Below are 25,691 nucleotides of genomic sequence, written 5' to 3' on the forward strand. Positions count from 1 at the left end.
AGTCACCCATCCGAAACTATGTTAAAACAGGGTCATCCCCCGGCGTGCACTTAAAGGCTGTCCCTTTAACCTGCTCTGAAATACTTACGGCTATTATTATAGCTTATAAATCATTAAGAAAGTTTAATTATACGAAAATTTCATGGTGGAAATGTGCAAGCTGACACATGGGAAGGGGAATTTAATGGGCCAGCAAGTCCCAGCACTGTGAGGGAAAATATTGAGGTTAGGTTTCTATTTTACAGCATTGCCGCAGGGTGGGGAGACAGGGAGAAAGACAAGAGAGAAGCACTCCGAGAGAGAGAGAGAAGTGAGGGAGGGAAGAGGCGAGTGGAAGAGATGGTGAGGCCTAGACAGTATCCGTTGTGTGTGAAAGTAACTTTCCCGTTTCACTCTGTAGACCAAACCTATTAATGTGGCCAGTTGAATTGGGAGTGATGAAGACATTGCCCACTGTACCTTGTACCGGTTTTCTTAACTAAGACATACTCTAATTAACACAAGAGTTTAATTAGTCACCATTCTGTAATTTCACTTTGTTAAGGAATGCTGCCTAATTAGAAATTACCATTAGGTGGAATTCTTTAATTGCTGTCCCTAAACAATATACGAATATCTGAAACTACTAATGTTACTAAACTTTATCTACTTTCTTAATGGTGTCAATATCACTTCAATGTGAACATCTTAAGGGTATTGTTGATGTAGCTCAAGTGACGGACTACCAAAGTCTTTTCAGAGTGACAGGAACAATGTAAATTGATCAAACTGTTGCGAGTTGATATCATTAACACTTATCACTGTGCAGATGTTAATTAGAAATTAATTGAATTCTGTTGTAGTAAATATGAAAATGCTAACACATATTTGAGTATCTGCCTGGCTTATTGAGTCTAAATGATTTAAATGCAATGCCACTGCAATAAGAGAGTTGTCAATCAAGTGGAGACCGATAGGAATTCAGTTGTTTTTAGGGACTCATTATTATTGTATGGAATTGTATATCACTAGCAGGAAGAGAAAAAAAAAAACAATAAATGTGGAATACCACTGCAGATTATGTAGATAATTGAGAAGGGAGATTCACTAAGCAAAATAGTTTTGAAAAAGTGATAAAAGAAAAAGAGTTTTTCCTATATAAATGCATAAACACACACCGTCACACACACATACACTCACTCAACTGACTCTTGAACAAACCAAATCCATTCTTTTCAGTCAACAGCGGTTTCCTCGCACTAGGCTGCCATTGTTTATGAGCGCTCCCAACCCACAACCCTGTCGTCCCTCCTTCCCTCCCTCCCTCCCTCCATTCCATCCTTCCCTGCCCTCCCTCTCCTCAGTCCTCCCTTCCCTTCTTCCTCTTGTTTTCCAAGCGGGCACAAGCGGGGCGCAGCGCCCGCGGCCGGCGGGTTTCCTGGCACGCCGCTCCTCATCCTCTGCCTTTTGTTTCCACCAGTGGACGACCATTCTCCACTTCTGCTGTGTCAGTAAATATTTATTGGCCTTCCTTTTCCTCACCGCCCCCACTGACGTGTGTGTGTGCATGCCTGTATATGTGTGTGTGTGTGTGCGTGTGTGTGCAGATACACACATAGAATCCCCACTACCAACACACACACACACACACCACCTCCCCCCACAACCCTGCGTCCGGCGCTGTCGCTCACACAGCCCAGCAATGCCCCCTCCTCACCCTTTCAATCTCACCCTCTCCCTCCGCCCACCATCCTCTCCTCTCTCCCTCTCTCTCTCCTTCCCTCCATCATGTATGTGGCGGCCAGCCAATGAGAGGAAAGAGGAAATGGAGGAGGAAGTTATTGCAGTTTTCTCCTGCTCTCCTCCCTCCCTCTCTAAACCTCACCATGACCAGAGTTCACTCAATGGAGAGTCAGGAGAGGGAAAAACCCCAGAGAGTAAATGCATGTGACCTCAGCGAGCAAACCTCTGCGCACTCCCACAAACAAGCACACTGGAAGATACGCACACTCACAGATACACACACACACACTCCCTCTTGCTCCCTAGGGCCCTGTGGCCTCGTGCTAGTGAGGGCTTCCTTCCTGCGGTTAAAGACAAAGGAAGCTGGGGACCGACCGGGGACCTGGGACCGCCGCTTCAAAGCCACGGGAAGCGCTGGTGTTGTCTCTTCCTGTGGAGGGTGTCGGAGCGTGGGGGGCCAGCTGCCTGTGTTTTCACAGCTAGGGACGGAGAGGGATGAGTGTGTGTGTCTGTGTGATGGGGTAGAGTGGCTGAACGCCCTGCACCTTCACTTCCACCACCCCACCCTGACCTGGGACCAATTGTTAGCAACCTTAAGTCATACACACATAGGCGCGAGAGCGATAGCACACACACACACACACACACACACACGCACGCACGCACGCGCACGCCCACACACCCTCCTCTGACTCAGTCCTCAGACTGTCCGGGCGACTCCCCCCGCCATTCAAAGCCAAATCCAGCCAACGATCATCAACTCAACCGCTGTTTGTCTATGGCTCTATTGTCCTCAGCCCTGCTCATTGATTTATGTAAAAAAAAAAAAAAAAACACTGTCGCAACACCAGTCAGGCTTTATGTTTGGTTTGCCAGCCATTGCCACCGTCTCTGTGGAGTCTACACATGCTTTCAGTCCGTGCGTGTCTGTCTGTGTGTGTGTGTGTGTGTGTGTGTGTATGTGTGTGTTTGTGTATGGATTCACGTGCGGCTGTTCCAATGTTGGCGTGTACGGACTTCTGTGGGTGTATGTGTCAGCGCGTCTTTACGCTACGTGTTTTCCGGTGCGGACGCGCGCTCGTGTTTGTTTGTTTCTGTGTGCGTGCTGGCGGCGCCGAGGCACTCCTCTCACTCACTGGCAGCAATAGGACAGTTAATCAATCAAATATTTAAGCAGCGCTTCAGTGCTCAGTGGGTAGTCCCAGATTATCCATGGCTGTTGGCAGCGGCGCGGCCACATTACAGGCCTCCGCCGGGTGGCAAACAGCCCCGGCTCTGACTCCCACCGACACGGGGAGCTTCTCTCTCTCCTTCCCCTTGGCCTCTTCTCAGGCTTCGCTCGCTCTCTCTCTCCGAACACTCTTCTTCTTCCCGTCCTCTTTTTTCGTCCTCGCTCATATTACTCTCATTCTCGCTTTCCCTCTTCTTTTCTCCTCTCTTTTCGCGCTCTGTGTCTCTATGGGTAATTGTGCCTTTTCACGTCGACTATCCGGCGGTGAGCGAGGCCCCTTAAAGAGCTCTCATCTTTCTGTCTTTCCCTGTCTCTCTATCTCTCTCTCTCTTTCTTTCTTTCTTTCTTTCTCTCTCCCTCCCTCCCTCCCCATTCTTTCTAGGGATGAGTCTGCCTGTCTCCCCCCGGGGATCTCCATTGTGGATTACCATTCAGTTTTCACCCAATTATCTAGTGGCTTTCGCTGCCTTTGACACATAATTATCAAAGGCCTAAATAATTGTCTTTATTATTGCCGGTGTTTAGATGTAGCGTCGGCGGAGCAGTCGCGAGCGAGGGAGCGTCACGGGGAGAGGAGAGAAATGAAGTATTTATCTCGACCAGAGATTAGCTTAGCATGCTGTTAAATGATGTCTCGTCGCTTATTTCAACTCCTCGTCCAGATAAATAAACATGATTAATATACAGCCCCCCTCTCCCACACACACACAGACACACACACACATACACACCCATGGCATATCACATTCTACGTCATTGGTGAAAATAAGATTGTGCACCACAAAACGTCCAGCAATTAGCTGGCTTTGTGGCAGGAAGCAGCTTAAAGCACTAAACACTGTACTTTACTGTGGGCCATGTGAGAGGTCAGGGACTGTTGGGGAGATACAAGGGTTGGAGAAAAGTGTGTGTGTGTGTGCGTGCGTGTGCATGTGGTTGAGTGGCTCAGTATGCGTGGGGGTTGGCTATTTCATAGAGCTCGTGAAAAGCTGGATTTAGTAGAATTGTGCTGGCCGGGGGGTCAGAAATCTGTGATGTTTGTAGGTCTCTATAGCAACTGGGGCCTCTGCAGAGAAATCAGAAAAGAAATGGTTTATGAGGGAGAAACAGAGAGGGGAAAAGAGAGAGAGAGGGATTTCATAGTTCATCCAGAGTTTGAATGCATCAGGGGGGCGGTGGGAGAGACGGCAAACTCGATCACGTCCAGTCTGCGTCATCCATTGGCCAGTGACTCAGCTTTGTTATCATGGTGCTTGGGAATGTGAACGCGATCTACAGTTGCGGTCAAATTAAATCCACAGCACAGCGGGGGAGGCTGTGTTATAAAGCGGCGTGCTGCAGAAATGGCTTGAGGAATTTCTTCTAGGTCATTTCTTGTGGCACACTAAAGCATGATGTAGCAAAATACAATAAAATGGTCTTGGTGATTTAACTGAATGTGACTTTATAAGCCAGTAATGGCATGTAAGATAGGTCAAGTAAATGAAATCCGATGTGAATTGGGCAGCAGGGTGGCGTAGTGAGAAGGGAGGCCGCCCTTCAACCCAAAGACCCGGGTTCAAGCCCCTGTGATGGCATGCGTCCTCCCTGCTGAAGGTTCCTTGAGCAAGACAATGAATCCCTGCTAGCTGACCCTGCGCTCTGATCTGCCTGTGAAGGGGGGCAAGCGAAGAGAGAATTTTCGCTTGGGGATCAATAAAGTATTCATAAGTATCCTTTCTTGTGCACATCTGCTTGTCTATCTCTCTGTCTCGTTTTCCCTCCTCATTCATCCTCTCACAAATTTTTTATATCCCTTCAACTACCTCCTAGCCTCCTGCCTTTCTACCTCTTTTTCTTCCACTTTTTTTTTTTTTACGCTCAAACCCCCCATGTCCACCTACAACAGCACCTTTTCAGCTACCCTGTGCATATCCAGATGCTCCAGTGTTAAAGGAAAGGCCAGCAGAGAGGCGGCAAATGTCTCAACATCTGTGTGTTGGTTTAGCGCAACAAGTATTTCCACATGTTCCTCTTCCTTCTCCCTGTCCGGTACAAGACTGATCACAACAGCTGGCCTGCTTCCTTGTTAAGCTACAGTCTGCGGTTACACAGTGGATTAGCATGTTTAACATTCTGGATAAAGATGGCTAATGCTAACTCACAGGCTAACATGGTGTAAAAAGTGTAACATGATGAGTCAAAGGATAAGATAGCTGACATCTACACCCACTTGGGAGCGGGTGGCTTAGAGACGCTAACTGGTTTGTAGGTTAACAGTAAGCTTCATCCAGCTAGCAGAAGATATAGACATGCTTGCCTCAACTGAGGTTGCTTGGCTTTTACCATGCAGCTAACCACTGTTGTCAGTGTGGCTTGCAAAACATGGGACCCAGTGGTGTCAAACTCTTTGTGGTCGAGGGCCACGCTGGATAGAGCACTCCCTCCTGGAGTCCTTATTTGTCAACCTATTACCCCAACTCTTACCACAGCCAACCACATGTGTAGACATTGCAGCAATGAGAGCTGTCAGAAAGAGTGATTGATATCACTAGTGTTGTGAGATAGAGTTTAAACTTTAATCTTCTTGATCTGTTTTCCCTCCTTATTTCTGCACTGTGAGTTCTAGGCTAGGGTCAGCGAATCAGGCACTGTCAAAATATTTAAGTCCAGTATTTAAAGGCCAATGTCCACTAGCTGCGGCGCGTGTGTGTTCCGGCTCCGTGGCGGTCACATCACGTCACGCTCAGGTCGCAGACGTAATGCCCACCAGCAGTGTTTACAGCAACAGATATAGATACCAACTGTAATATGGTTTAATTACAATTTTTATATCCCTGTGATATCCAGTGAACCATTGCCATGTAAAGTTTCCTGTGTAGGAGTATGCATAAGTTTTCCATCATAAATAGAAAATGCACTTGCAAATATTTTCAAAGGGCATACTGTAGGAGCAAATACAGGGTCAAACGTCCACTCTCTCCCTGGAAATGTATGGAAAAATGAACAGTTTTCTGCCCAGGCTTGGGTGATGTTTTTGACTGGGTCATTAAAGTCATGTGCTTAGCGTTTTCCATGGGCAGTCAGTCCACTGTCTCCTGTTTCCTGGCCTCTGCTAGCAGCCCCTATACTCAGGGACTGGCCCGTTTGGCTAGCGCCAGAAAACAGGACCTTGACTGACACCTCCAGTTTTAAAAGGTTGACTTTGCTGCTCCCACGGGCCCAGTTCTGCCAGAGGAAAGCTTTTCAACCAAGCGTGGATGGGGAGGGAGAGCAGAGAGGTGTGTGTGTGTGTGTGTGTGTGTGTGTGTGTGTGTGTGTGTCTGCGCACTTGTGTGTGTATGTGCGTGTGTGTGTGTCAGGGAGCATATGTGCATACATGTGTACTTGCGTGTGTCTTCTTTTTCGTCTATGTAGTTGTGCACTTTTTTTTTTCTTTTTTTTTACTGGTATTAGCACCTCCCTCTCAGTCCTCCATCCTGGTGAAGACGCTCCAGTGGAAGCCTTATCAGCAGGATGATATATGAGTCCTTAGTGCCTTAATAGATTCCATTTATCTCTATACACTCCCACTTTAATTTGGCTGGGCCAGGGAGGATGTATTCAAATGCCCACCGTCATTTTGATGTACAGCCAGCCAGCTAGAACTGGCCCCTGTGTTTGCTCCAGCCTCAGCCCCAGTCTGAGTGTCGGACTCAGATTCATACTCCAGCCCCAGCTATAGCCCTATATTCTAGCTTTAACCCTGTATGCCAGCTCTTTTTTTTTTTTTTTACACCAGGCATTTGTATTCCAATGCCATTCCTATTCTTATATGCCAGCGCCAGCCAAGCCCTCATATTCCATCCCCAGCCTTAGCCTTATATTGGCTGTATTCCTGCCTGAGCCCTAGACTTATTCAAGTACAATAGTCCACCCAGGCAACCTGCCACATCTCTCCTACCCCTAGTTGAAACTTAAAATGGTGCTTTAATGATCCTAGTGGGTAAATTGGGTGAGCATGGCCTTAGTGTCATGCGCAGTTGCCAAAGCTATCACCAACCTCAGTGCTATTCTGCAGTGCCATGCCCATCCCCGTCCCTGTCCCTGTCCCCCAGTCTCTTCCCCAGCCTCGCTAAACGTATACAGTAAGTGATTGTTAGCCTATTGTTGCAAGTCCTGTTCTCTTTTCTTCCCGTTTTATCTTAAAGGGAAGCAGAGTGAAACGGCTAGCTCCCGAGGCCTGGCTGCGGTACTCCTTGGGGTGGGAGCAGCGGTGTGGGGAGTCTATTGTAGTGCGGTAACAAGTCCTTTGTGTGACATTTTCCTTGCCGTTGACATTCAGAGGGGAATAGGCGGACGGGCTCGCGGACGCCGGGTCCTCTGTGACATGTGAAGGGAAAGGGTATTAAGAATGGGGACTGAGGTGTTTGAACGTGCACAGGGAAGGACATTTGCACAGAACGTGACAAGGACACGCCGCGGTGGAGCAGCTTTTTCATATTTCACATAATAACATTATGCTATACACCCGGCTGAATCTGTATCTGTGGGTTACAAGGCTGTACACCTGGCCATGGTCTGAGGTCTAGGCTGGCATTATATAATGGAGCAGGAATAACATAGCTTTATCAAGCAAGTATCTACTGACAATAGGTGTGACATAATATCAAAATGCTTGTGTTGAAATATGTATAATTTTATTCAAAAGACACTTTCTTTCCACAAGGGTTTTTCTTTGCCTTACAGCATCAACTCTGTCTCTGTCATTCAACTGTTTTATGAAAGGACAGCGTTTTAAGTGATTGCCATTAACCTTCTGGATGGGTGACTAATATGAACATCTTCTCTGTGTGTCAGATGAATCAGAGGGAAACGCAGGTGAAGAACAGAGTGTGCGCTGTGGCTCTGACCGACTCGGCCCACAACATCTGGCTACAGGAGGCCAGCAAAGGCACGCAGGACTGGATGCAGCAGGTGAGATTGCCACACACAGGCACACACATGCTTATAAAAACAAACAAAGGCACCACGTACTGTACAGGGGGCCTTTCCTGAGCTTCCATTCCATCATGTAAATTCGCCCAGCGGTGAGCTGAGGTCTCTCAGACTCGGCTCTTCTCTGATTTCCCCCTGCACAACCCCTCTGACCTACACAGGTTCCCCTGACCAACAGCTAGCCTTAGAAGTCACAGAGAACCATTGTTTGCATGTTTTTCCTCGCCTCCTTTTTTTTATCAGCCCCCACTCTTTCTTCTTGGGTGCGTGTCAATGAATAACCGAGACAGTTAGCCCTCGCTGGGGTGTGTGTGTGTGTGTGTGTGTGTGTGTGTGTGTGCGCGTGTGTGTGCATGCATATGTGTAAGTGTGCTTGCATGTGTTTATACGCGTGTGTGTAAGTGTGTAAGAGAGAATGCACGTGCACATGTGCATTTGTGTTAGCTTCATTTTAGCGCTCGCCCTTTCTGGTGTGACCTCTGCGCCATACGCAGCACCTGGGCTCACTCAGTATGCACATACAGATGAGGCCTAGCCAAGACCAGAGCTACTCGGGAGCCAGAGATGCAAATGTCACACACACACACACACACACACACACACACACACGCGCACACACACACACACACACACGCACACACCAGTCCTTTATTTGTCTTGCGTTCCTCTTTTATATCCCTTGCCTTTTATTTTTGCTATTTCTGTCATCTCCCATGTCGTGTGTGTCTGTTTGTGTGTGTGTGAGTGTGTGTTGCTTGTATTTCTGTGTTAGTGTGAGTGGTGGGGTTTCAAGGTTGCACTGGCCCCCTTCTCCTTCTCTGGCATTTCCTATTTCTGATTCATCTGAGGGATGTGTGGGACACAGCATAATTGGAATGTTAAGTGATTTTCTATTTGTGATGATTACCCAGAACAATAAATCTGAAATAACCTTCCTTGTCCAGTCGGAGGAAGAGGACATGCAAGGATTCACTCTCTCCCGTCTTCATTAACCCCTAGTTCTCTTTTTTTTTGTGGCTGCAGCAAGAGAGGAGGGTGCTAAATTATAAGGAATTTGTCTAGAGAAAAACAGTGGCACACCCATTCTATACCATGCCCAATGATGCAACAAAAAAAAGTGTACACATATACAGATGCTATTTTACCCACTCACTGTTACTGTTGCCTCCCCTATTTTCTCCACCTGTCTTCCTTTCTTCCCCCCTTACCTCTTTCCCTCACTCATTTACTAAGTCGCTAACAGTGTAGGGCTTGTTACTAAATAAAAAAAAGACTTGTTACTCATTTCAAAGTAATATTTTTTCTTTACTTAATTCTCCCTGGGAGGCTTAATTCATTACACTACTTGTTAAATTTTGGCAGTTGCATCCTCTCTTACCTTCAAAAATGACAATAACTTCAGTGTGTGTATTTGGGGAAACCAAACAGTTTTAATGTCCACTGTTTTTGTCATTCTATTAGATAAAAATGAAAGTACTGAGAATACTTCCATTTCACAATTATTTTGGTCATTTGTCATCTAGGCTACCTTAGCGTGACACCATGATAACTAATGATAAACAAATCAGGGGATGGTGGTGAGATATAGTTTTTGGATTTTTCAACATCAATCTGATATTTCGAGGGGGAAGATAACAAAAGCAATATCTTATCTTTTCAAATTGGTCAGTTGAATATTATTTCTGAAATTGAAGTAGTAATTCATCACAGCACTCGTTAATGGGAAGGTAATAATATCACTTTAACACCTCATTGAGTGACTTGTTACCACCCACAACTGGTCACTAAGTCACATTCACTCAATGGAAGGGTTAAAAACACACATGAACCTTCTCCCTTAGACTTTATGAATGCAGGTGTAATGCTGGTTAACACGCCCGAGGTCAGTATGAAGATTGAGATGAATACAAAATCTAAACTGTCCTAGTCATTAACATTAGAAACTGAGGCGGTCTATGTGCAGTGGCTCTGCAAAGAGGTCAGAGTCCCTTTGTGTTCCCACCCAACCCTGCTAATCCCTCGACTCCAGGCTGATCTTAGGGTTTCTATCACTGGCTCAGGTTCCTGCTGTTTGGCTTTGAATGATCACACACTCCACATACAAGTGCATATACTTGTTTGCTGCAGTGCAAACACAGGCGCACGCATGGGCACACACACACGCATGCACATATGCTGCTGGTCCTGTTTGAAGGACATCTATATCAATCCGATAACCCATACGCAGCTGGATCTCAAACATATAAAACACTTTTTTGAGTGCGTGCACACACACAAGCATGCAAAGAAACATATCAAACATACACACACACGCTGAGGTGCGTGCACACACACAGGGAGGACGGCCCAGATGGTGCTGCACATCACAGAGGGGAGCTCGCAGTGAACCTGAATAATGCCCTGGATGGTGTATAAATATGGGTGCCCGTAGGAGTGGGTGTATGTGAGGACGGAGCACCCCAGCAGCGCAGCGCTCTGTTCTCCTCGGACAGAGATAATTCCCTCCCTCCGAGGTTCAAGAGGTCAGAGGACGGTTGGATGGAGGGATGAAGAAAGGAGAGTAAAAGAGAGGAGATGGGATTTAGAGATCAGCGCCTGCTGGGCCAGGTTATATAGACCTAATGGGTCAGACGAGGGGCAACTGACGTCACCGCAAGGCGGAAAAAACTCAGAGGGTGAGAGAAAAGAGTTAAGAGAGGCAAGAGAGGGGATAGGGAGAGGCAGAGATAGAAAGACTCATTCATTCACAGAGACAGAAAAAGAAATAGGCAGAGAAATAAAGTATGAGAAATGTTCAATTATTTAAATCCCGTCGACTACCGCCGAGAGAAGAGGAGGCAGAGCTCGGGGAAAGAAAAACAAAAAGACAGGTAGGGTGTGAATGGAGTGAATACAGATGGAGGAGAGGAGATGAAGAGATGTATGAGGAGATAGATGAGTAGCATAGCGAGGAGAAGTGAGAGGGAGAGAGAGAGAGAGAGAGAGGCGGATGATGGTGTACAGCTGGCAGCCTGTCACAGTCTCCAAGGTGTCTCCTGTCACTGTGCTGGCCTGCTGTCACACTCTAGTGGCCTGCCCAGAGCACACACATACGCACACACACGCACACATGCACACATGCACACACACATACAGAGTACACTGTGGTCATGAATAAACCATCCTAATCCATAGAGATTATACAGCAACAGGAGGAGGTGGGAGAGAGACAGAGACACAGAGAGAGTGAGAGAGATTTGATACTCAGGACTAGTTTCTGAGAAGTTAGGTTGCAGGCTGTCAGGTGTGTGATGGTTTAGGAGACTGTTGTAGACTTACCTCAGACTTTCTATCATGGGAAACCTCCCTGCATGGTTTTGGGAAGAAGAGAGATGGGTACTGTTGAATGGAGCTGGATAGTTACAGTGTATGCGTATGCGAGCCGAGATGAGAAAACAGCCACATTGTGAGAGATATGTTTTGTTGTTTTTCATAGATGATTGATATTTGCATTCAGAGCTTTAAAATGGTGCATAATCAGGGTCAATAACTTATTTTGTTTGACTAATTATTGAATCACCCAATTCTCCCAATTTGTTTGAATTATTTCCCACAGGGATCATTAAAGTTTCATCCCACCAAAAAATGCATTCTGGTAAAATGGATATCCTATAAAAAATAATAGGCCTGGGTTAATGGTTTTTAGTCACATATATACAGTATATACTGTACTGTTCATTTTGTATCATCTCAGGGCTAATGCAGGTATTAGAGGTTATGGAGTAAAAGTTCCCATCTTTTAGACCCCTATGGGTGTAATCCTGTGGCACCTTCTGTATAGTGGATATGGACTATGAGAGGCCTATTTGGTTCTTATGAAGGCTCCATTAGATCACTGCCATCAGCTGAGTGCAGAGTTTTGTGTGTTAACATTATGCTGTGTGTGTGTGCGTGTGTGTGTGTGCATGCGTACGGGTGTGTTTGTTGTTTATGTGACAGTGGGAGGCTGGCTTCAACTCTGACCTGCAGTAGAGAGCAGGTGGCTGATCACACACCAACACACACACAGACACACACCCGATGGAGAAGGCTTAAAAGCATTCCTCACAGGTAGAGTGGTGGAGCAAACACCTGCCTGCCATTTATGCTCTCAGACCGTGCTATTAGCGTAGTAGTTAGCTTCCTGCTGAGCCGCAGCCTCTAACTCGCCACCGCAAAGGATCCTGGGACTTCAGAACCTTGTGTTTCTGATTAATAGTGATGATGGGATTTAAGTGAAATAAGCAAGGATGTCTTTTGTTGTGTTTGTGTGTGTGTGTGTGCGCGCGTACCCACGTATGTGTATGTGTCTGCCTCTGCATGCGTGTCTTGCACAAATGCACATACATAAACACACACACACACACACACACACAGCAGTAGTGATGGGGGGAGAATCAAATCTGTTTACATGTTTGTGTCTCCGTCTGCCTTTAGTTCAATGGCGCCATTGATCGGCGGACGGGCTGCTTGAAGTGATGATGCTATGCGTCAGAGGCAGCCGATGTGATGTGCCATCCTTTTGTCACGTCGCCCTTCTCTAATCCCAGCCAGCAGGCCCTGCCTTTATGCGACTGCTGTTATGCCTGCGGTCTCCCACAACACTAGGGCTGTGTGTGCGAGTGTGTGCATTTTGCGCAAGGGTTTGTGTGCACATGTGTGTGGTTGCCTTGACAAATCTATTCAAAACCCCGGCCTCCCTGCCTCCATTGGTGGTGATGGTGGTGGTGGTGGCGGCGGCGGTGGAGGGGGGAGGGCCCTTTGAAAGACTCCCCTCCTTCCCCTCTCTCCAGCCCCCTTCAGCCCACTGCTCCACAGCCCAGCTGACATCTTCCTCCAGACAGACTGAATGAATTAAAGGAGATACAATGAGACACTTGATGTAGCAGTCAAGGAGCCCCACTGCTTCTGCACCGCTCGACACCGCTCTGCCCTAAAGCCCGGGCTCAGAGGAGAGCACATCTAGGGCAAAGCAAAGGATCTAAAAATACACAATACGCCACTGTTTACCGAGATGACTTGTCATCTCCCCCAACTCTGCCCCCCTCCCCTCCTCTTCCTCCTCCTCCTCCCTTCCATTCCTCCTCATCTCTCCTCCTATCTTTCTTCAACCTCTTCTCCTCTTCCCTCCCTACACCCCTTCCGACTGCTAGCGCTTTCGATTGACAGGGCTAGAGAAAATGAAAGATAGAGGAAGAGAGGGAAGAGGCGTTTCGACGTTGCGAGGCGGAGTCGGCTCGTACTTTTAGTTCGTTTTCATTTCGTTTGATATGAAGGGAATGGATCACGCATGAGCTAAGCTTTATTGTAATAACTGACAAACCTTTTACACACGATTCCCAATTGAATTTCTTTACTTGTTGACATTTGTTCAAGATTTGTGTACATGGACCAGATGTTTCATCAGACTAGTCTCTTCCAGTGAATTTCCATATTTCTGTGAAAACCTACAATAAATAAATCACTGTGGGACTAAAGAGGATGTAGGAGAGGCAGGGCAGACAGTAGAGCAAGACATTTGGCTGGATGTAGATTGGCCCGCCAGTAAACAACTCTGCAGAAACTGAGACAACAAATGAAGCTGAGACAGGAGTGGGCTCTCCAGTATGCAATATGCCTCAACCTAGTCTTACACATATGCATATGCAAGTAGAGAACACAGGCTTACACCTGCATACATATGCTATCTATCTTACTTGCAGACATATATATACGCACACCCAAAAATTACCCATGCAAAATTGTTCAGATGATGACGGGCCCGTGTGTGTGCGTGTGTGTGTGTGTGTGTGTGTGTGTACGGTGGGGTGGGGGGAGGCTCTGTGTTGGGCAGTGACAGCTATGCAGAAGTGTGATGTGACCCAGGGTTTTAGTGTGTCTGTCTGCCGAGGATGTGTGTGTGTGTCTGTGTGTGTGTGTGTGTGTTTGTGGGGGTGGTTGAAGTGGGAGTCGGTTCACAGATTGGTCCACCCAGTCCCTTCTATGTCAGGGCCTTGAGAGAGAGGGTCGGGGAGGGCAAAGATGTGCATGCACGTGTGCACGCATGTGTGTGTTTGTGCGTGTGTTTGAGTTCGGAGGGTTCACGAATGACAGAGAACGCTACACAGCTTCGTGGGAGACCCCCCGCTATGCAATCACAGACACACACATACACACACACGCACACACGCACACACACACCACTGTAATGGCTGTCAGGGGGCCAGGGTGAAAGTAAACAAGGGCAGATAAGCAGTGATTCAGAAGGACGCCAGCTGCACATTCTAATCTCTTTACATTTTCTCTTTCTTCTATTGAACTTTTATCTTATCTGGGGAACGTCTTCTCCATGCATTCCTTCTCAGCCTCCCTCTCTCCCTCTCTCCCTTTTCCCTTGTTTATGTTCTATCCTTACAAGCCACAGCATACCAATCCACATTGCACGGTCAAACAGGGGAAAACACACTTGGATGCGTTGTCATCTGTCGACTCAGAGATCAAAAAAAAAAAAAAAAAACATAGCATGAGCAAAGCGAGGTATATTATAATATGCTGCTGTTACTGTTTATTAGCGATACGTGTGATTGAACCCAGAAGATGGAAAAGAGGGAACGGGGCCACACAGACAATCTGAAGGAAGATAAAGACAGCAAAAAGAGGATAAAGAGGTCTTCTTCTCCTTTTTCTGACAGTAGAGTTGTCAACCACGGGAGGGTTGAGAGGACTGGGGGTGTTTGCAGGGGGTTATGGGTCAGCAAGCTGGGCAGACGCCCTCCCCAGCCCCCCACCCCTCCCAGGGCACCCGCTGATCCACCACAGTAGAAGAGCCCCAGCTCTCCACCACAAACAAACCCCAAGCTGTCTGAGCAACATGTCACAGGGCTTTTAATTGCTTGTTCCTGTCTCTCTCTCTCTCTCTCTCTCTCTCTTCCTCTCTCTCTCTCTCTCTGTCTTACACACACATACCTCTTTACTCTCTTTCTCCCTTCTCTATCTCTCCCCTTGTCTTTCCCACCCCCCCCCTCGCTTTGTCTCCCTTGCCTCCCGCATTTTCCCTCCCCTCTCTCTTTCTCTATTTCCACCTGTCTCTCAATTTACTCTCCTTCTTTCTCTCTCTCTTTTTCTCTCTACCCGTTTCTGTCATTGCTCTCTCTCTCTTTCTCTCCCTCTCTCACTCTCACTTTCAATCCAATGTGCTTTATTTGCATGAAAGTAAAGAACAATATTGCCAAAGCATCAAGATAAAAGATAAAATACATGAACTCCCTTCCCCCCTTGTATTTCTGTGTTTGTCTGTTTGTGTGTGTGTGTGTTTGTGAGAATGACAGTGGAGGATGTGGGTTGCTGCATATTCTTCTCCCATACCCAGACCCCCCACACACAGCGAGAATCAGTAGTCTATGTGGAAGTCATTAGTGGTTTGTGTCGAAACAACATATATCTAGAGAGAGAGAAATCTATCCTCACTGTCTTCCATCGTCAATCTCCCCTCTCTCCCGTCTTGTCTCCCTACAGTGCTGCTGTAACTGGGTGTCGAGTCCGGAGCCGCTGGACGCGCCGATGGAGCCCATGCTGCCCGACTGCCCCCGCGTCTCTGCAGGTAGAAACCATACTGTGTACATGTGTAGTCCTCACAGTGATGATATGATTACCTATTATGTCCTTACATCAGAATCGCTTACAGTTGCCAAGTACAATGGGTGCACTGGGAATTTGACTTAGTTAATTGGTGCTGACACATTACAAGACAAAATGTAACAGGACCTCACATAGCCTATAGTGCAGCAAGAGGTGTGACAGTAGGCTAAACCTAAACATGCAACCAGTATCCATTCAAAGCTGAAAAATGTAATCTGTGCAGCAGCATTGGTATAGTTGGTAACAGTAGTGATGGGGGAGAGTAAGTGACTGGTACTGTAGTAGTCCAGTGTACCATAGGGTCACAGTCAGTGATAAATATAAAGGTGCGTCTACTATGAGCTCCAGTCAGTGATCATCATAAGGCAAACAGCCACCCATATACACAATAAGCAATCATATTTTCAGAAACCATTAATTTATGCTTAAAAGACCTTATCCTCATATGACTTACATCCATTTGATACCACTTAGTGTGATGTATACAATTAATTTAGGTCATAAAGTTTTAGCCTAAAAAGGTGGGTAAACTAAGTTTAGGTGGTTTTCCTGTCCACTACATTCCTGGTCACAATCATGAGTAGGTTGTACAGAATAGGACCAACTTTAGAATGCCACAAAACATTGCTAGTGCAAAACAAAACACTGCAGTTAAGTACAATTATGTAGGTAAATAGCGAAAGATGCATAAATGACAAATGTGCAAAATACAAGTCGGTTGATACTTAGCCTGAATAACTTCTGTATCAGTGTCCACGTGCAGATTAGCAAGGTTCAGTCTGTCCAGGGTCATGTGTGTTTACAGTATGTGTGTGTGTGTGTGTGTGTGTGTGTGTGTGTGTGTGTGTGTGCCAATGTGAGATCATGGTTGGGCATGTGGGGTGGAGTTGAGGTCTTAGTAGGACTGGTTGAGGAGGGTCATTGCCATTGGGAGAAACTGTTAAACTGTTGCAGTGGTGAGTGATCATGTCTTTAAACACACACAGAGAAACACAATCTAACAAACACACACACACACACACACACACACACACACACACAACAGACATGTCCTCTCTTATTTTGTTTCTATTTTCATCTTTTTCTCTGCCGTGCCCTCTCCCTCTTTCTTTTTCTCCATCTACTCTGTCTCCTATATTTGTTAATCCTCTCCTGTGGCGTTTGGCTTCCTGTCCCTGTGCCCTCTCTGCGGTTGTCTGGCCTTGATGATGTCACGGCCATCATGAGAATGTGTCCTTAATGTAGGATTAGGGATGAAAGCTGTAATCCTCAACATGACCGTTGATAAGAGATGATGATTGCGGTGTTGTTTGAAGAGTGACACACATGCATGCAGGCTCAGGCACACAGAGAGACACACTTTAAGAGGAACGTGAACTCTTTATGTCTTTAAGGGTGTGAGTACATGAAAGCACCTGTGTTCATGCATTTGTTTATGTGCACATTTTTACGCATGCACATACACCCTCACTTCTATGTGCTCACATCCTTGTCTCCCATCACTCATTTCCATCATCACTCAGGGGGTCCTGCGGGGGGCATTGTGGCTTTTTTCTCTCCGCAGCCCCTCAGTGACATCATGGTGAATGTATAGGTCATCACACACATGCTCCACATGTCAGTGAATACATCTCTCATACCGCTATCTCATCTTGGCCACTAAAACACCATGTTCCACATGGAGCTGCGTGGGTGGGTGGCCTTAACATCTACCAGTGAATCAGCTCCTTGAAATGTCAGCTAGCCTTCAATACAAAACCTATATGGTATTTCATGTTCAAATGTCAGTTTTTTTACCTTGATTTTTTTTTATATAAATGTCTGTTCACACTTACTGCCGTTGGTCAAAAGATAGCAACCTTTGAGCCGAGATATCGAGCTGTACTTTTTGAAACTCTTTGCATGCCTAACTCTGTTTCATCACGGACCTGTTTGACATAGCATCCATCTGTATGTATGCACTATTGACTTGTGCACTATTGACTTTAGCTACTTTAACTGAGCTGAAAAGAGGAGAGCCACCGGCCTGTTAACATAGCTGCCAGCTCAGCTTGTCTCTGGTCTTTTGGTGGTGGCTTCTCATGTCAAAGGTTGACGCGGTCGTCTTTGTGTCCTTGGCTTCCTGGCAGGTTCACAGGCAGCGGCCATTGTGGTGAGAGTCACAGCAGAGCAGCTGAGGTGACGAGGTTGAGGGAAGGTTGAGGGAAGGCTGTCAGGGCATCGTGACCCTGCGCTTCATTCAACACACACACACACACACACACGCGCGCGCGCACAGCTCCCGATAGTCACCTCCTCTGCTGCCATGACTGCTGTTGTGTGTGTTGCTATGGCAAGAGTATGTGTGTGTGGGTAGGTGGGGGTAATCAGGGTTGACCACAAAGTGTCTCAGCAACAGAAAACAGACCACTGAATCCTTGTTGTCATGTGCACACACACACACACACACACACACACGCGCGCGCGCGCAGACACACATGCAGACGCACACATCACAGTTTGAACCATCGCTCTAGTGTGGAGCCAGACTGCGCCAGGCCCGGGGCGACTGGGCTGCTGTGGAGAATGGCATGTGATCAGACACACACACACTAAGATGTCTGAAGGCTAACAAAGTATTGGATGTGTGCTGAGATGTGGGCACTGAGACTGGTCAGACAGCGGGAGGAGGGAACGGGTTGAAGGACGAGTCTTTCCGCCACTCTCTTTTTTTCTATCTGTACTTCTGCTTCTCTCTCTCTCTCTCTCTCTCTCTATACATCCCTCTCTCTCTATACGTCTCCCTCTCCCTCTCCCCCCCTGTCTCCCTGTGTGGTGCAGGGTGTGATGCCTGTGTTTTCCATGCTGGTAGGCTCTTGGCAGAAGGAGGCAGGGAGAAGTGGAGGCAGAGCCTGTCTGTTATTCCTAATCATCTGCGAAGCAACGCCGGTACACCAGCATGGCACACTGATGGGGCTGGAAGGAAGGAGAGGCGGAGGGAGGGAGGGAGGGAGGGAGGGAGGGTGAGGCATAGCGGGGGTGTCCGCTAACATCTCCATTTCTTGTTTTTAATGTGATAAAACCTGGACCCATTCCCTCCGCATTTGACTGGCTAGCTTCTCTCCCCTTCGTTTATTTTCTTTTTTTTTTTGTCCTAATCTTTCCTCTCCTCGCTCCCTCCTTCTTTTTTTCCTTCCATCTTGCAAAAAGGAATTTGTTCCCCCAAGAAGGTCAGTGCTCTGGCGTTTGGCAGTGGCCTGGCACACTGGCAGAATTTTATCAGTTAGGAGCACGCCGAACGCAGGCTAAATATGCAGATAAAGTGGAACCAATCTCCTGCTGGAAAGACTCCCTGTGTGCGTGTGTGTGTGTGTGTGTGTGTGTCTGTGTGTGTCTGTGTGTGTGTGTGTGTGTGTGTGTGTGTGTGTGTGTGTAATGGAGTGGCTGAGAGGCTGGCGGAGGCATAAGTTGGGGGGTGTCAGTGGGGTTGCTGAGGCCTTCCCGAGATGTAATCACTCCAAACCATTGTGGCTGAGCAGATATCCAGAGAAGGATGAAGAGAGGGAGGGAGGGAGGGAGAGAGAGAGAGAGAGAGCGAGAGAGAGAGAGAGAGAGAGAGAGAAAGAGAGAGAGAGAGAGAGAAAGGGGGAGTTGAGGCCTGACTAAACGCAATCTTAGCCTTGCACTTAAAATGACTCCTCCCTTGCAGTGGTTACAGTGATTTTTCTGATATGTGGGCTGTTTTATTTTTATTATTCAGTTTATTCAAATGTTTCTGGTGAGATGCGTGATCAGTTGATGGTTCGGGAAAGATTTATCTATGCCGTTTCAGAAGTGGGGACCCCCCCCCCCCCCTCGCTGATAACACACACATGCATAAGCACACACACATGCACACACAACCTCCTCTTGGGTGATTACTCATTGTCCAAGCTGATTATTAATTACAAAGGGAGAGCACTCTGAAGGTAAACACTGATTAATGGCTAACAAAAGTAAGTTAATGTCTTACCTGTACTTTAATTACCAACCCTGCTCCGTTACAAGCATCCCAACACAAGGCCGTAATTAACCCTAATGGACCGCAGAAGAAGACTCACCTTCATTTTCTTTCACAATGTAAATGCACTTTATAATTTTTTGATGTATCAACCTTTCTTGCTTTCTTCCTCATTTTCGCATAATTGAAAGTAAGGATTCTGTTGAGGGGCGATTTCTTGATGTGAATGAAAATGGTAGCGAGATGGCTGGAAAAGTGATGCAATATTGTGATAGAAGTGAGAAATAATTTTAGTGCAATGCCATGGGAGGTCACTCTGCCTTTTTCTTTTACTTAAAGCTTATACTGCTGTGACTCAGTGTTCTTAATGTACCATAGAGACTCAAGAAAGAGGCTGAGTGAAAGAGACAGTCAGGCAGACAGAGTGCACACACACTCTCTCACACACACTCACACACACACATTATATTGTCATGACCTTATTGCCAGTGTGCTTTGTTCTGTTGTAGGTTTGACTCGAATGTAACCCTCACCTCCCTGATCCACACACCGTTGACCGCGAAACACCTCTAGCTGTCGGCACCTCTACACACACACACACACACACACACACACACACACACACACACACACACTCTGATTGATGTCTGTGTGCTGACTTACTCTTCCAGAGGAAACTCGGACCAAGTCAAATTCACCTCACCCCCTCCACACAGTCTGTTTTTTCAGCTTGGCAAGGTGGAAGTCCGCTGCCTCGCTGGAAGATCACATGAAAAGTGAGTGTGTGTGTTTGTGTGTGTGTGTGTGTGTGTCTGTGCGTGTGTGTGTGTGCATTTTCACGTGTGTTTCCATGTTTACTTAGGCAGTCCGGCACACGTTGCTCTTGTGTAGCAGGAAATAGACAGGTAAACTTTGGTGAACCAGACGCTAACCTCTGACCTAGATCTAGCGAGGTGGGATCAGGCTATTGTCTGGATCACATAGGTGACAGACCTCTTTTAATGATGTGGAAAATGCTGACACCCACGACTCGTGATGACTGGGATTTGATTTGTCTGTCAGAAACTTGCAATAAACTGCTGATCTGTGAGATGGAATAACAACTTGGTTTGTTTCTGTGATTATAGATTGATATCAAACTAGTCATATGATCTGAATATGATGTGAATATCAACATGTAATGGTATGAATAGATTTCGTTTGAGTTGAGTTCTCTTTTGAATGGGTGGGCAGTCATACTATTATCATATTTTTTGTCTGGTTTTTTTGTGGCAGTGATCTTGTTTCTTGATATCTGAACAATCATTCATCCTCACTGCTTTTTTTTTTTTTTTTTTAAGAAAGATAACTCTTTGCACTTTGACACATTATTGACATAAAACTCTGCGCTTTTGGTGCCTTGGTGCTTTTTCTTTTCCTACACTTCCATGTTGCATTTCTCTCCCCTCCACATGCATATATATATATATATTTGTATGATTCCTCTCTCACTCTCTCTCTCTCTCCTACTCATTAATTTCCGAGCTTACAAAGGATCAGAAGACGGTTGTCATTTTGTATTCCTCTATAAAATGCAGATGGGGGCTAAACGTCTTTGATCCCTGTGCTGGGTGCAAACCCTGACTCACTTTGCTCATAGATTTATGGAAGGAGAGCGTAGTGTAAAGATGGGCACCAGACAGACATTTAGCTAAGCAGGAGTGCAGTAGATAGACAGGGGGAATAGGGGAAAGTCATCTCTTTTTTTTCACTTTCCCCCTGTTTTTCCCCACTCTCTCTCATTGTTTGTTATCCCAGTGAAAGGGTCATATTCAAGGCACAGAGTTAAGAAAAAAAAAAAAAAGTAAGAGTTGACTCAGAAATAGGTGTTTGGTGTGGAGGAGAGGTGCGATAGAGGGAGAGAGAGTATGTCAGAGCTGTACAGGAGATCTCCTTAGCTATTCCCTTTGTTTTGTTTTTTTCCTCTCATGGATTTTTCTGATTTCTGTTTTGGAGACTGAAAAGGGGGCAGGTTTAGCTGCAGAGGCTTTATGTCATGACACAGCTTGGGAAAAAAAGTCTTGAGCTGAAAGTTTCTTCAGCTTCATCAAACTCACATGACCCTGGTGAAGAAGTCTGAGTTTGCAGTAACTAGCTGAACATTATGTTTCAAGCAGTAAAGCAGCCAACCAGTCATTCAGTCAATATACCGGGCCACCTGTCTACCTGCCTGTCACTTTGTCTGTCTCTCTGTCAGCCAATCAGTTGTGAGTGTTGAATCATTGACAATGCCAGATTCTTTTGGCAAAGCGAAAGGAAGGCAATATTGTGTCTTTGAATTACCTTAACCGTACCTCTTATACTGCAGACAACGTACCCTCACAGGGGAAAAAAAAAGAAAGTGAAAGAAAGCTGAAAGCTGAATCAAAAATAGGGGCATGTGTGGAAGAGCAGCGGAGAGAGTCAGATCTGGACAGGAGATCTCAGCTAGTTGTTTTGTTTTCTTTCTTTCTACTCTCTGGAATTTCTGATTTCTGTCTCGAAGACACCGGAAAAGTAGCAGTTGTAGATTTATAGTAGAAAAAACTGCAGCAGTTTTCAAACTCACAGAAACTGAAAAATCAAAGAGAAGTTTAACCAGACGATTGGACCTGTTTTACTGTGGATGACAATCTCTAAATTTGGTTAAAAGGAGCTAAACCTGCTTTGACAGACTAACAAATACCTTTAAAATTCAAAGCCCTGTGGTTGGATGACTTTGTAAAAGAAATTGCATGTATCACAGTATTTTGTTTATACTACCTTGATCATACTTGTGCTAAATGATTTTCAGAGAGACAGGAGCGAGTGTTGAGTCAGAAACACAGATGGTGTTGAGGTGGAAGGGAGACGCAAGGGAGAACTGTAGGGTTTCAGCTATTTCCTTTTTTATTCTTTGTGGTTTGTGTGGATGTTCTCAATTTTGTTTTAGAGACATTGAAAATGATCAGAACCTTTATGGTATATTACAGCTGGGAAATAGAACAAAAGGCACAAAAACTGGAAAAGCCACAACAGAAAGACTTTTTTCAGCACCATGGAGCTTGTTTGATCCTGGAAAATTATGCTTGAATTTTCAAGTTCAACATGTTTGGGCATAAGATTGTCATAACTAAAGAAGGACCTGAAAGTTGAAGCTTTGAGAATGCCAGGCTCTTTACAGAAAACACATTGCAGTATTTCTCGCCTTGGCTGCAGTGGTGCTGTGTTGAGTGTGATCTTACCTCTTAGTTTTGTTTTCTTTTACTTTATTTTTTATTTGTATGGATTTTCTGATATCTGTTTTGGAGTCATTGAAAAGGAGGCAGGTGTAGATGTAGACGTTTCATGTCATGACAGCTGGAAAAAAAAACAACAGTTTTTCAACTTCCAGAAACAGAAAAGCCAAACTTAAAGTTTTCTCAGCTCAGTCGAACCTGTTTGACTCTGATTAAAAATGTGGGAATTTTCTTAATGCCATGGAACTTATTTTAGTGTGAATAAAGAGGGACCTAAAAGTCAAAGCTTTAGAAAATGCTAAACTCTACACGAAAAGTGCATGGATTACAGTACCTATAACTTTTCAGTTCGGCCCCAGTGTGTATAGATAGTTGATGAGGTGCTTATATGAAGTGGTAAAGGTTATAGACAGAAATATCAAGTTGCTTCCGCATCTTGGAACTTTTTCTTTTTGACCCTGAATAAAGCCCTGAGTTGCTAAAAATCCCCAAACCCTGAGAATGTAACAACCACAGGGAAAGTAAATGAATGTAAATATAATGTCTTTACATTGTGAATCTGTGTAACAGCCACACTCACCAAAATTGTGACCCAACCTTGATGTACTCCTCCCCCAGTTCTTTCTGTTTTCTGTCTTAGACGCAGCACCGCCTCTCGTCCATGGTCAGGTCACAGTATTGTCCCATGTTGACAGGGCAATCTGTCCTGTCATGCAGGTTGCTAGCTCTCAGGGACATTTCCTTTGAATCAAAGACTTGGCCACTTTGATCAATTCTGGAGGACTATCTGTGTTTATTGATTCATTCCAGTGCTTCGCTTTCTATGTGACTTGTATCCTCACCCAGATCAGAGTCAAAGATATGCCGACCAAGTCAATAGACAAGACCTTGCTACAGGTCTAAGACAAGGGTGTTGCCATTTATTTGTTTTAATTGATGGAGGAAATGAACTTGATCAATATGTCAAGCTAATAATTGTGCAAGCCTGTGAGACTTTCCCCTATAAAATTCTTCAGCAGGTATATGGTTCTTGAAGTGTTGAGAGTCACATAACTTGTCTTGGCAACTTATTTCTAAGAAAGTAATTAACAAATATCGATCGTTATTTTTATTAATAATAGTAGTAATAGTAGTATTGCATTATTATTATAATTCTAACAATTATTATTATTATTATACAGAGCTGTTGACCACATTTATACTCATTTTATATAGCACTAGTATAGCAGGAAATACGATTTTGTCAGATGTGTCCTCTTTATTATGTAATTCATGGAGACCAACATGCCTTATTTTCAACAGTCATTTGAGGTTATTTGCGTTATGCAGAAGTAATATAATGTGAGACTTTCCACACAAAATAATACTGGAATTGACCTTATTACTGTGATTGGTTATATGCAACACATTATTTTGATAAGTGACTTAACGATCCATGATCTGTAATGAGTCACAGCAAGGTGAAGGATAGAGAGCAAAGCGGTTTGAGCTTAGTTGAAGTGTGAAAATCTAAAATCCTCAACAGAATGAAAAAGTCAGTCATGTCATCTTTTGTGTTCCTGTTGATTTAATCCTGTCTCCCATCCTTTTTTCCTCCAAGCATCTTTGCCAGTAATCTCCCTTGTACATTGTTTTTTTCATTAGAAATTTTATGGAAACTGGTTGCTTAGCAACAAAGACGGAATGTTTAAGTTTTTTTGTTTTGTTTTTTTGCCAGCTTTGATTTTTTTTTTCTTTTTCTCTTTTCAAAATCTTGCCCGCCTTTCAACTTGTTAAACTGTTGTTAAGTGTAGAAGAGCACAATTAGATTTTGTAATAGAGCATTTCTTAAGGAGCGTCGCACTTCACATGTCATTGTTAAAATGGGTGCAGTTAATTCCTACTAGCAAATATCAAAACACAGGCAAACAAACACTAGTTTCTAATACATATCTGTATGTGATGATGCTGTTGGAGTCATCAGATGTACTTACCACTGGCCATGGATAGTTCATCAGTATGTATCTATATCACTTATGCATGTATGAGGGATGCTGACGATCTTGGAATTCATAATCACGCTTCATATGCTGAGGTTATTTAACGCACTATTCCTTTAACAGTTTAGGCTATTGTGATTATGCTAACTAGAAGCATGTCTGGAAAGCCCAGTCTGTGGTCTTCAGTTTCACCCCTGCACTAGGTAAACTCTATCCAGGAGGCATTTTATCCTCTCCTCCTTTCTCATACTCTACCCATCATCCCTGAGAAAAAGAAGAAAGGGGAGAGAAAAAAAGGAAAAGAGCCCGGCGTGCATAAATGAAGGTTCAACAAGGTTCAATGAAACACTTATACAATTTGCTGCAATATAGCAGGGTTTTATAATCTCATTATCATCTTAGTGCCAGATTTGCCCATGAGGGCTGTTCCGTATTCACTCTTATTAGCTCCTCAGATTTGTCCATTTGTCCTTCTGCTACCCGCCTCGCAGCCAATCACTGGCACAGAACCTCCAATACGCACCCCCGCCCCCCCCCTTTCTCTTTTTATTCCCTCTCTTTTATTTTTTTCTCTCCCAATACCTCCTACTGCTTTATTTATGGTTGTTTTGACTCAGATTTGCCACTGGGCAAGCAGAAAGCAATTTACTAAACAGTCAGTTAATAACTGTAGATTTTTTTACCATAGATGTTATTTCACTTAGACATATATCTCTAGTTACAGTATATCTAAGCCATGATATTGTATATGTTTTGATTTGAATCTTATATTTGAGTTGAAACTCATACTTTTTCACCCTTATATAAGTGGTAAGGTTCAGACCACAGGGCGGATTATTGAAACATTTGAGAAACAAATTGTACTGCACTGTATGACCAGTGGGTCGGCTAGCATTTAGGACAATTTCTTCAGATTCCAGATTTGAAATAAACATTACAACATACACATTGAA

General features: G+C 45.0%; 1 protein-coding gene across 1 annotated transcript in view; it reads left to right on the forward strand.

Annotated features, from left to right (window-relative positions):
• The window catches only part of arb2a (ARB2 cotranscriptional regulator A), a 155,279-nt gene that overhangs the window by 90,773 nt on the left and 38,815 nt on the right, over positions 1–25,691 (forward strand). The window contains exons 9-10 of the mRNA XM_071927504.2: positions 7,772–7,888; positions 15,422–15,506. Coding sequence (XP_071783605.1) covers positions 7,772–7,888; positions 15,422–15,506 — 202 coding nt within the window. The remainder of the gene's footprint in view (positions 1–7,771; positions 7,889–15,421; positions 15,507–25,691) is intronic.

Source organism: Centroberyx gerrardi, chromosome 8 (assembly GCF_048128805.1).
Source record: "Centroberyx gerrardi isolate f3 chromosome 8, fCenGer3.hap1.cur.20231027, whole genome shotgun sequence".
NCBI lineage: Eukaryota > Metazoa > Chordata > Actinopteri > Beryciformes > Berycidae > Centroberyx > Centroberyx gerrardi.